Genomic DNA, 12,134 nt, shown 5'->3' with positions numbered 1-12,134 from the left:
GGAGTGGTTAGTGTTCAAAAACTATGCAGTCCTGTAAAATGTCACGGGACAAACCATCTGTTGATATTTCTTTAGTTAACAAATTGATTTCAGTAATTTTTTTCAGTACAATTGGTGAAAACATTTTAATTTTTTTGTTTTCTTTTCCAATCTGCAATTATGAGGGAGAGGCAGAAGGGATACTAATCAAGTAAGCAGTGGTTTGAAGTAGATGTGATGCTTTTTAGCAATTTATGTTCTGGCAGATCCACAGTTCAGTAAAGATTTAGCAGTTCTGCTTTTGTGTTTTTTAAAAGGCCAGCACTGTAGTGATCATCATCACTTTTTTTTTGTATGGTGCATATGTTACATTTGAACATAGCACACGGGAACAGGAGTAGATTCACTCAGCCCCTTGAGCCATTCAGTTATATCATGACTGATCGATACCTCAACTTTCTTTACCCAGCTTTGATCCATATCCATTAATACCCTTACCTAAGAAAAATGTATCAATCTCTGGTTTGAAAATTTCAATTGGCCCAGCGTCTACTGCCTTTTGGGGGTGAGTTCCAGATCTTCACTACTCTTTTTTGCACTAAAAGATGCACTAACCATTCTGCAAAACCAGCCGAACATATCTTTTTTCTGTTCAATTATAAACTTGGCTCAGAGGTAGCACTCTTGCTTCTGAGTCAGAAAGTTGTGGGTTTAAGCCCCGCTCCAGGATTTGAACATATAATCCAAGCTGACACTTATGCTGAGGGACTGCTGCGTTATCTCGGGTGCATTTTTTGGATGCAATATCAAAACAAGGCCCCATCTACCTGTTCAGATCCCTTGGTGCTAGTCGAAGGGTAGGAAGTTCTACAGGTTACCTGAGCAACATTTATCCTTTAACCACTACCACCAAAACGTGCTAACTGGTCATTCTCTGTGAAATAAAATTGAACACCTCACTGCTAAAATCAATACATGTAAATGAGTCAGTGCTGCAAATTATTATTACTTCATAGATTTTATTAATAAATTCCTCCCTAATCTGCTTGAATTTTCTATGGAGGTTAATAAACAAGTGGATAAGAACTAGCCTTTCAATATAATTGACTTAGAATTTTGGAAGGTATTTGATCAAGTTGCACTATTGAGACTGAGGCTCATGGAGCTAATGGCAAATTAGCTGGTTTTGTTGAAAACTGACTTGGCAGCCGGAGGCAGAAAGTGATGACAAATGGGAAAAAAAACTGCATTGAGGGAGGGAGGCATTGCGGGGATTATGATGTGAAGATTATATCCGTGCATGTGAGATACCCAGCTGACGAGAAATATTTTATGTGAAATTATTGATTCCTCAAACATAAAGTAACTTTTATTTTGGGTTTTGCATTTTGAAGCATATTTGCTATAGAGGTCGGGGAGTAACTGTTGTAACATATCTATTTTTGGTTGTGGGGTTGTAAACGTGTCTTTTGGAGGAAGGAGAAACTTTGCATATTGTTTTCTCAGCAATTCAGTGATTTGGGTAGAGTTAATTGTACATGGTATAGGGAAGGAGCCGACTCCATAGGCAGAATGCCTTTTCTTGTTCCATGCTTTCTTATGTTCTTAAATTGCTTTTTTCTTTAATTTAGCAAGTTGAAAAAATTGAGTGAAGACAGCCTCACTAAGCAGCCTGAGGAGGTTTTCGATGTATTGGAAAAGCTTGGTGAAGGGTAAGTGGCAAAGCTATTGAGATGTTACCATTCGGTAGCAATTGCATCCTTCCCTTTCATGCATACTGCAACTGCTTTCCCGCGGTGCTCATTTGCCTCCGCCGTAATGTATAAACCAGTATAAAACAAATGCAAACTCAGTGGTATTATCTTGCATTTTAAATTCTGTATGCTAAATGGCTGGAGAAGCCTTGGTTGTTTTCGTCATATCTTAAAGTTGATCAAATATATGCACTCTATGCTAAGATTTTACTTAATTATATATTTCTTTAAATAATCAAACTTGCTGATCAATTAAACTTTGCTCTTCATTATGTTAGTCCTTGATAAGTGTAACTAATTCAGTAATCCCAAATTTTGAATTTTTAGGAAACCAAATTTGAATAGTAGCTACAATTAGCAGAGAAGGAGTGAATTGAGCTGAAGCTATAATAGTTTCCTGGGGGAAAAAAAATTTAAAAACGCAATAATTTCAAAATGGGATTGTGCTGTGCCACAGATCAGTAATATATCACTTTGTGCCTGTAACCTTGTCACAAGCTGAATTCCTCGTCGGCTGTGGGGAGCTGCTAAGTGGACTTTAGGGCCAGGAATTTGACCCGGAGCCGGGAAGGGGGTGGAGGGGGAGGGAGGTGGTGGGCGGAGGGAGGTTGAATCGCAGATGGGAAACCCGGAAGTACGGATTTCCCGGACGTCCTTATGATTTTGACGTAAGGACGTCATTTAGGACACCCGTTTTTCATAGTAAAAATCTTGCCCTAGGTGTTATCTAAAGAGAAAACTGGAGGGATAGTCACTTAGCGCTGCTTTTGGACATGTCCTTGTGTTATCAGTAAGGCCAGAAAGCAGGGCCACCTTCCCTTTTTAGCTGGGTATTGTGTATTGCCAGGTTACACCAGAAATGGGAGAAAGTATTATTTGAAGTTTGGGATTGGGGGGCAAAGAGTGAGGAGTTATTATCAAGAAAAAAAGTTTCATATTTTAATTTCTAGAGGAATCGAATACAAAAGCAGGGAGGTAATGTTAAATTTATATAGAACCCTTGGTTCGACCACGCTTGGATTACTGTGTGCAGTTCTGGTCTTCATGCTACAAAAAGGATATTGAAGCACTGGAGAAACTGCAGAAAAAATTGACAAGGAAGTTACCAGAATTCAGAGGATGAAACTATCAGGAAAGATTAAGCAGGCTGGGGTTTGTTTCTATGGAGAAGAGAAGACTAAGAAGACCTGATAGAGGTCTTCAAAATTTTGAAGGCGTTTGATCAGGAGGATTTGCCAGAACTGTTTCCACTTCCAGAACAAGTGGACATAAATATAAGATAGACACTAACAGATCATATAAAGAATTTAGGGAAAGCTGATGTTTGACCCTGAGCAGGGCGTTCAACCCCATTTTCTCTCGATTATAAAGACAGTTTACTTCCCCTACTTCAGCTCATCTGCCGCTGAAGGTCTCCTCTATGCCCTTATCACTTCCACGCTCAATTAGTCCAATGTTCTCCTGGTCAGCCTCTCATCCTCCATATACTTCAACTCACCCAAAACTGCCTGAATCCTTCCTGTTCGCCCATCACCCGTTCCCGTTGGCTTCCACTCCCCCAGTGACTCAACCTTAATATTCTCATACTTGTATTTAAATCCCTCCATGGTTTCACTCCTCTCTATCTCTAATTTTCTCGATTGCTGCAACTTCCTCCTGCCATTGGAATTCTCTGTTCTTCTGACTCCAGCCTCTTGTGCATCCACCAATTTTCCTCATGTTTTCATGCTTCAGCCACCTAGGCTTCACGTTCTGGAATTTCATTCTTAAACTCCTCCACCTCTCTATCTCCCTCTCTCCTCTTTAAGACGCTCCTTAAAACCCACCTCTTTGACCAAGCTTTTAGTCACCCCTACTAATCTTTTCTCCTTTGGCTCAGCATCTGTTTTTCCTAACACCTCTTGTAACATGCCTTAGGACGTTTTTCTACATTAAAGGTACAATATAAATGCAAGCTGTTCTTTTAGAAGGTCAGCTGGAATAATTCAAATTAATTTTATAACATTTTAAATTAATACATAATGTGCAATGCAGTAAATTTGATTGCAAAGTGAATGATGTTTTGAGTTTTGTCTTAATCCTCTATCACTTTGACAAATGATAAATTGTGATCGATCAGGGCTAGTGTAGATACGTGAAAGTCTTGTAGTAAATGGAATTTACTTTATCCATTAGAATTGGGAGATGCACTTAGTTACTACAGTGTTTAAATATTTGTTTTTAAGTATTAATTTGTTTGGTATGTATTTGAAAAACATCTTTCTTTTTCCAGATCGTATGGCAGCGTTTTTAAAGCAATCCATAAGGAATCTGGCCAAGTTGTTGCCATAAAGCAAGTGCCGGTGGAGTCCGACCTACAGGAAATTATTAAGGAAATTTCAATAATGCAACAATGTGATAGGTATGAGCAGTGGAATGTGGCAATTTCACTTAATAGTATAGTGCATTTTACAGATGTTCAACTTCAAGTGTTATAATTTAGTAAGCATGTAAAACCAGAATGTTTCGATGAGCTGTATAGCTGTCTTACTATTTTGGATCAAGCCCACTGAATAGAAGAGCTTCAACATGGGTTAAGGACATCTGTCCTCGATCTCTTGCTGTTCCTTCTTAATAGTGCTTCTCTTTGACAGGTGCTTTTGAGACTGGCGTTCTGAACAATCATTTTTTTTGTGGCCTCTGTGTTTGTACACTTCTCTGGGGCTGCAACTGAGAGCTGTTCCACCATTAGCCAATTTTAAAGATGAACTGCTGACTCCGTGGCTATCAAAGAATGCTGTAATTCTGTAGCTACTGGTCTGAGACCAGTAACTACAGAATCTGTTGCATACAGGCAGTACCTTGTTTATGTTGCCTGGCACTGAATTGAATTCTTATGGCTTGGCACATGCCTGCTTGTATGCACTGAGCTCCATCCATTGTTAAATTTTAAATGGTTTGAGAGTCTCGAAGCATTTCAAACAATTTTTATGTAAGTTTCTGAAGTACTCAGGAGAAGGCTCGGTTTGATACTAGAATTGTTCTTTTTTGTTCATGGGATGTGGGCGTCGCTGGCAAGGCCAACATTTATTGCCCATCCCTAATTGCCCTTCGGAAGGTGGCGGTGAGCTGCCTTCTTGAACAACTGAGTGGCTTGCTCAGCCATTTCAGAGAGTGATTAAGAATCAACCACATTACTGTGGGTCTGGAGTCACATATAGGCCAGACCGGGTAAGGATGGTAGGTTTCCTTCCCTAAAGGGCATTGGTGAACCAGATGGGTTTTTATGACAATCTGGTAGTTTCATGGCCACCATTACTGATACGAGTTTCTTTATATTCCAGATTTTATTTAATTAATTGAATTTAAATTCCCCAGCTGTGGGATTTGAACTCATGACTCCGGAATATTTGTCCAGGCCTCTGGATTACTAGTCTAGTAACATAACCACTATGCTACCGTACTCTGGTTTTATAGTCAAGTTGCATACAACAGATTTGCCTGGGGGTGGGGAGAGAGGGCTCCTATTGCTACTCCTCTGGAGTTGGTTTGGAACTGTAGTGTGACAGCACAGGTGGAGAATATATTAGCTTTGGGAGTGAAGAAAGAGTTCAACTCACAGGGGAAAACAAGCTTCCACTCCAGAAATATCTTTGTCTGCAAAAGATAGAGGTACTCTGGCCAATACAAAAACTCAGGTTCATAAACCAATTCTTAAAATAGGAACTATGTAAGATCACTGTCACAGATCATTGGGGTAATATGCCCAGGCATAGGTGGAATCATTAACAAAATGCTGAGGACACTGGTGGTCTTTTCACATTAATGCCCCAATCACATATCTTGGCTCAAAGTTTGTTCAAATCAAGAGTCGTTCTTGTCAATAAATTTGAACAATTCGGCAGTTCTAAAACTGGCACCTGCTGGAACAGGTAGGAGCTTCGTTGTCATATTTAAATGATGTGGGAAACTTCTGCTGACTCTGGAGTCTTCGTCTGCCCCTAATTACATGTCTAAAGCAACTAAGATCAATGCCCACTATAACAGATTGACTAGGCAGCGCATCTAAAGGGCCAGAAAGAAGATCCTTCTTGCAACTTAGAGGCTATTTCTGATCTGATTTCATTAATTTTCTTTTGCCTGGTGCTTAGATTGTATTGAACCTTTGTGCCAATTGTTTTAATTTTTTTTCTCCACCACTAATGTCATTAATGGGTGTCCCAATTGGAATGGCCCTATGAAAGGTGCTGGGAGAGAAGGACCACAGAGGGGATTCTGGTTGGGTCAGGATTCATGGGGGGTGTTCTGTGCTCACCTGCCTGTACTGACACAGCTGCATCTGTAGACAGAGTTAACCACACCTGATAACATGTACCATAGAGCTGGCATAGTCAGTAACAGAACTGGTCAGTTGTGGCCTTAAGCTTGCACATGGGCCTTCCTTTCCCTTCTACCTGTCACTTTGTAATCAGCTGTCCCTTCACCCTTGCTCATGTGTTGAGATACATTTTGAGTTTTTCCTGCAGGCTTTCACAATTTTGTACTCATTGTGACACTTCCCTTTAAATTCCAGTTAGATGCAATCTTGCCCTTCAACTACTAGCATGCTCCTTGCGTTTGTTCCAGTCTGCACTTGAATCTGTGAATAATGATGCAAATGAGCTGATTAAGGAAATTTGAGTGCTGTTAGCAATTAACCATTCAAGTGGGATTACCACCAGTTCTTAATCTTTTAGACATAACTTGCACCAGTCGAGGAAATTAGGCTCCAGGGTGCTTGAAATGGGAAAATGTTCCATTGCCCAACATTAATAACTCTCCTTGATGATTGCCAAATTAATTTTAAAAAGTAACATACCTAGGACATTTTGCTCCACCTACAGGAGTCTATAGACTTTCAAATTCATTTTTTTCATTGTGTAGTCTATTAAAATAATACTGAAAATACAGGCTGTTTGAGGTATTTGGTATATATGGGCAAATTTCTCTGCCGACCAATAGGCAAGGAGATGTGCATGTTTTATTTAACTAGGAAAGCAAAGCCAGTTAAAAATGCTGCATTACCCATGTATTGCCCTCTCTTGGTTTGCATAACCTCAGCTCTGCTATTTCTAACATATGTGGTTGAACATACGAGAAGTTGGGCACTTAGTTCCATGTACAATGTTCCTGTCTTCATATTGTCTCATTCTGGAATGTAATACTTCACACAATCAAATCCTTAGTCAGTAATATTATTCAGCCATCTGTCTGCCAGGATTATCCAAAGACGTACAATTTAATCCACCTGAAGGTATTTTCTTAAAATTTTGATTATGTAATGCATGCAGGTGCATCCGCCTCTTCTGGAAGTCAGCCAGTAGTCCCACTGGGACAACATGGTAAAGGATCTTTGGGACTGACCCCATTGAAAAGGTTCTGTATGCACTGTGGTTAGTCCTTACTATTTTTTTTAATAACATATGGGTCCCATTCATTAAAAATATGCAACCTTCCTCAACTCTGGCCACTCAAATGGATATTCAAGATGACTGTGCCCCCTGAGACCAGAATTTTATTTTTTAAAAAGCTGGACTTTTAATTCCTCAGTGGTTACAGACCAGTAGCTAGCTTTGATAGTACAATGTTAGCACTAACATCAGATCTACATCGTGTGTTTTATGGCACTCGCAATTATACTTACACAATGGATGGGCCCATTTATGTCAAGTTGCATGTGCTGATTGCCTTGCAATGTGTTTTCAAACTACTCTAAGCTAATCTTGAAACATGCCCATCCCTGGGTTTCATAAACTGTAAGAAGCCATATGTCCCTGTAATAACAACTTTAAAAGAAATTACAGTTGTTTTTTTAATCAATGCAAGATGAGCTAGAAACTGTACTCACATAAACTTGTATGTTAATAACTAAATGACCATAGTAGATTAGACTTTGTTTTATTTTAAACAAACTTTTAAGTTACTTACTATGATCAAACTAATGCCTGAAGTATAATAGTGACATTAAACAATGTGGCAGGGTAGTCATTACCAGTACAATGTTATATATTAACGGTGAACCAGGATTGAATAGGGTAGTGTGAAACCCTTTGGTATTTGTTTTGTAATGCAAGGGATAGGGTAGGTGTCTGGTAGGTCAATAGTACTGTGGACAAAGCTGTTGAAGGGGAAGAGACTATTGTTGGTGGTCCCAGCTATCTATGGGTCATCTTAAAGGGAGTCGGAGAACATTTGTGCAAATGAGGGAAAAGTTAGCATTTTTAACACTGATTTTGTGCTCTTTTTCAGTGCTTATGTAGTGAATTACTATGGCAGCTATTTTAAAAATACAGACCTCTGGATAGTTATGGAATATTGTGGAGCTGGGTCTGTGTCTGATATTATCCGACTACGAAACAAAACAGTAAGTGTATTAAGTTTATTAACATGATTAAAGTAATGTAACTGAAATCGGGATTTTGTTTTATTTGCTTTACATTGAAAGGAGTGATGAATTTATTGAGTGACATCTGAGGAATTTGCTTTAGCCTGTATTTTGCAAAATGATTGATATTTTGTGATTATGTATATTAAATCTCACATGTTCTGAAGTGGAATAATTTTAAGTTCCTTGTAATCTGCTATTGAAATAACTTACTTGCACACACTGGATATGTGTGATGGATGATTGCTGTTTTATTTTGGTAGGTCAGAATTTACAGCCATTATGTGATACAGATTTTTTTTTAAAGAAGACCTTTTACATGGAGCCTTGTTGAAAGCAGGAGAAATATTCAATATTACAGTGCCCTCTTCTGATTTGTATTTGCCATTACATATTAGTTAAATACTGCAAACATTTTGTGGAAAGGGTGTCTTTGTTTTGCTTGTAAATGAAAAATTGTTTATATCAATTTGCAATTTTGTTAATCTATTCTTATCGCTTCTACCCTTTTAAAAATTAAACTGTTACAAAGGTTTTTGCTGAGCCTCAATGGTGCTTTGTTTCTGACTGAAGGAAAACATCTTTTTTAAACTGAGTGCTGAAAACAGCACAGGGGATACTGACTTAGAGAGTCAGCTTGAGAGTTTCAGGAAGCCAAATTAATATTGTTAGAGATTCAGCATCCTTCAATGCCTTAGCTTCAGTTATGCCAGTTAATTTGGCTCCCTCACATTTCTGGACTCAGCAACTCTTCCAAGCTAGCACCTTCAGTGATGCTTTCATCATTTGCTATCTTAGTAAGATATTTTAAAAAAATCTTGAAAATAAAGGATGTTATAAAACATAAAGCAACTCTTACTGGAGGATGGCTTTGACACATCCAACATAGTGCGCTGGGAATGCTAGGGCACAAGATTGGCCACACAGTGGGGTAAATTTTAACAGGGTTGGGGGGGGGGAGGAATTCCTGACGGGAAACCCGGAAGTATGGGTTTCCTGGATGTCCTTACAATTTTGATGTAAGGACGTCTTTCAGTTTTTTTCTGTATGTTTCCCACCCAACAGCCAGCCAGATTGACAGGTTGGCTGTCAGTCGGACGGGAGAGCAGCCAGGGAATGGATGTCAGCAGGTCAGTCTTAGATCGGGGTTGTCAGGGGTCATCGGGGGTGGGGGGGGGTCAGTCATGGGGTGAGCCATCGGGGTCGGCGGTCATTGGGGGGGTCGGAGATGGGAGGGGGTGGGGGTCGGCTGATCACGTGCGTGGGAACGCCAATGATAGGCTTGTGGGCCTGGAGGAAACACTCTTGCTCCTCCTGCCCCACAACTAGTGCAATAAAGGCACTTACCTGCTGATCTGGGCTTTCTTGCCTCCTCTTACGTGGCGCGAAACAGAAGGCTCGGGAATCCCGGTCCCCAAGAGTTAAAATTAAAAAAACTATTAAAATGGAGGCCTGCAGCCTCCTTAAAAGATTTCATTGATTACCCACCTTTCGACCCGCCTCCGTTAAAACTGGAAGTGGGCAGGTTGGGGTTGGGTTTTACTTTTTAACGATTTTTACCTTCCCACCCACCCCCAACCCGCCTGTTTGTGGGGTTAAAATCTACCCCAGTGAGTTTCCAGACTGAGTTTTATCATCACCTCTAGAATTGATTTCTGGAAAGCTCCTCCAACCAGCTTCCCCTCCTCCAGCTACCACAAACACTAGTTAGTTCAGTGGGCTGAGTTCCTCTTGTACAAAAGAAATCTCTCATTTTTATAGCATCTAATCATGTCTCTCGGAAACATCTCGATGATTTTCATACAACAGATTACTTTGCCATTTAGTGATCGCTATGTTTGTCTACATAACAATCACATTGCATATACCTTGAAAAAATTAGATAATCATAGAATCTTACAGCACAGAAGGAAGCCATTCGACCCATTGTGCCTGTGCTGACTCTTTGAAAGAGCTATCCAATTAGTTCCACTGACCTACTCTTTCCCCATAGGCCTGCAAATAATTGACCAGTTGATCTGTTTTTGGTGGTGTTGTCTGAGAAAGGATATGGGCCAGAACACCAGAATTAACTCCCTGCTTTTCTTTGCATGATGACATGGGACCTTTAACATCCACTTGATCCACTGGAACAGATATAGGGGATTGCCATTCATCCAAAGAATGGCATGTCTGACAATACAGCATTCCATCAGTACCTCAATGGAATTTCAGCCTAGATTATGTGTTGAAGTCCTGAAGTGGAGTTGAAACCTAGGACCTTCTCATTAAAAGTGAGTGTGTTACCCACTGAGGCAAGCTGACACTTGCCAGCAATTTGCACAGTTCCATCACCCTTGTCATTACTAAGGTACGCTGGTGCCCCGTGCCTTTCTTTGTTGACTTCAAAGTCCTTCCCTTTATTTTCAAATCCCTCCACCGCCTTCCTTACATTGAGATACATCGAAACTACATCACAGAAACATACTATTCGGCTCAACTGGTGTATGCTCCACACCAGCCTCCTCCCTCCCTATTTCATCTAACCCTATCAGGATATCCTTCTATTCTTTTCTCCCTCATGTGTTTATCTTGCTTCCCCTTAAATGCATCTATGCTATTTGCCTCGACTATTCCTTGTGGTAGCATGATCCACATTCTGACCACTCTTTGGGTAAAGAAGTTTCTCCTGAATTCCTTATTGGATTTATTAGCAACTATTTTATATTGACGACCTCTAGTTTTGGACTCCCCCACAAGTGGAAACATTTTCTCTATGTCTACCCTAACAAACCCTATCATTATCTTAAAGACCTCTATCAGGTCGCCGCTCAGCTTTCTCTTTTCTAGAAAAAAGAGCCCCAGTCTGTTCAGTCTTTCCTGATAAGGATATCCTCTCAGTTCTGGTATCATCCTTGTGAATCTTTTTGCACCCTTTCCAATGCCTGTACATCTGTGCACAATACTCCAAGGTTCTGTACAAATTTAACATAATTTCTTTGCTTTTCAATTCTATCCCTCTAGAAATGAACCCTAGTGCTTGATTTGCCTTTTTTATGGCCTTATTAACCTGCGTCATTATTTTTAGTGATTTGTGTACCCCTAGATCTCTTTGCTCCTCTATCCCATTTAGACTCTTGTTATCCAAGCAGTATGTGGTCTCCTTATTCGTCATACCTTACCTGAGTGATTTTCTCTAGCTGTACCTTCTAGCTTGCATGCTCTTCTCCTTTAACTCTAATTTAATGTTCATTCTCTGCTCCTCCATTGGAACTCAGGCTTTCAGTCACTGCACCCTATCATTTTGAAACACATTCCCTAAACCACTTGCCCTTGCAAAGAGAGTCTCCTTCAAACTCTCTTTTTATATAAAAACAAATCTACTTTTTAAACCATGTGTTTCATCCCTCTCCTTTCCTCTTCAGAGTGCTCCTCTCGCACCTTGTAAAATGCTCTGAGGCATTATGCTACGTGTTCTATATAAGGAAGTTCACATTGATGTAGTTCTTGCTGCCATCGGTGGGAAGCGGAGCATGGCGTTTGGTATGCACAGAGAGGGCAAAATCATAGGTCTAGTTTAAATGGAGAAAGTTTTTAAGTATCCAGATTGCTATAGTATGATAGCCAATTCTCTTTCTAACCCTTAACTCCTCGAGTAAATATTCGGAGTTGCAGGAGCAGAAGACTGGGAAATGGTGGTATCTGTGGTCCATTTGTTCATAATTGCTTAATCACCATTCAAGCAAAACGAGTGTCACATAAGGTACCAAGTTGCTTTTAGGCGTACAGTAATTCTGTGTGGTTGGATGGATCCTTCATAATTGTTGATGACTTTGCTCACTGACTTCCAAAATACATTACATTAACAGAAATATGATTTCTTGCCACAAAAGCCATAACCTTTCCTTCATCAAATGGGCATTTCGATTGATGAAAAATTCCTATTTCCGAGCTGCAGAAGACTACCAGACAATTCAAATGACAGTTTACATTGCCGAATGCTAATTAGTTGAAGAGAA

The 12,134-nt window shown here is 39.9% G+C and overlaps 1 protein-coding gene across 1 annotated transcript in view; it reads left to right on the top strand.

The window, feature by feature from the left end:
• Window positions 1–12,134, top strand: part of stk3 (serine/threonine kinase 3 (STE20 homolog, yeast)) — a 459,951-nt gene that overhangs the window by 83,727 nt on the left and 364,090 nt on the right. Inside the window, exons 2-4 of the mRNA XM_067978103.1 lie at window positions 1,611–1,691; window positions 4,006–4,134; window positions 8,001–8,115. Of these exons, the coding sequence (XP_067834204.1) occupies window positions 1,611–1,691; window positions 4,006–4,134; window positions 8,001–8,115 (325 nt within the window). The remainder of the gene's footprint in view (window positions 1–1,610; window positions 1,692–4,005; window positions 4,135–8,000; window positions 8,116–12,134) is intronic.

This window comes from Heptranchias perlo, chromosome 3, assembly GCF_035084215.1.
Source record: "Heptranchias perlo isolate sHepPer1 chromosome 3, sHepPer1.hap1, whole genome shotgun sequence".
NCBI lineage: Eukaryota > Metazoa > Chordata > Chondrichthyes > Hexanchiformes > Hexanchidae > Heptranchias > Heptranchias perlo.
Note: the sequence above shows the minus strand (reverse complement) of the source record. Positions and strands in the feature narration are given on the sequence as shown.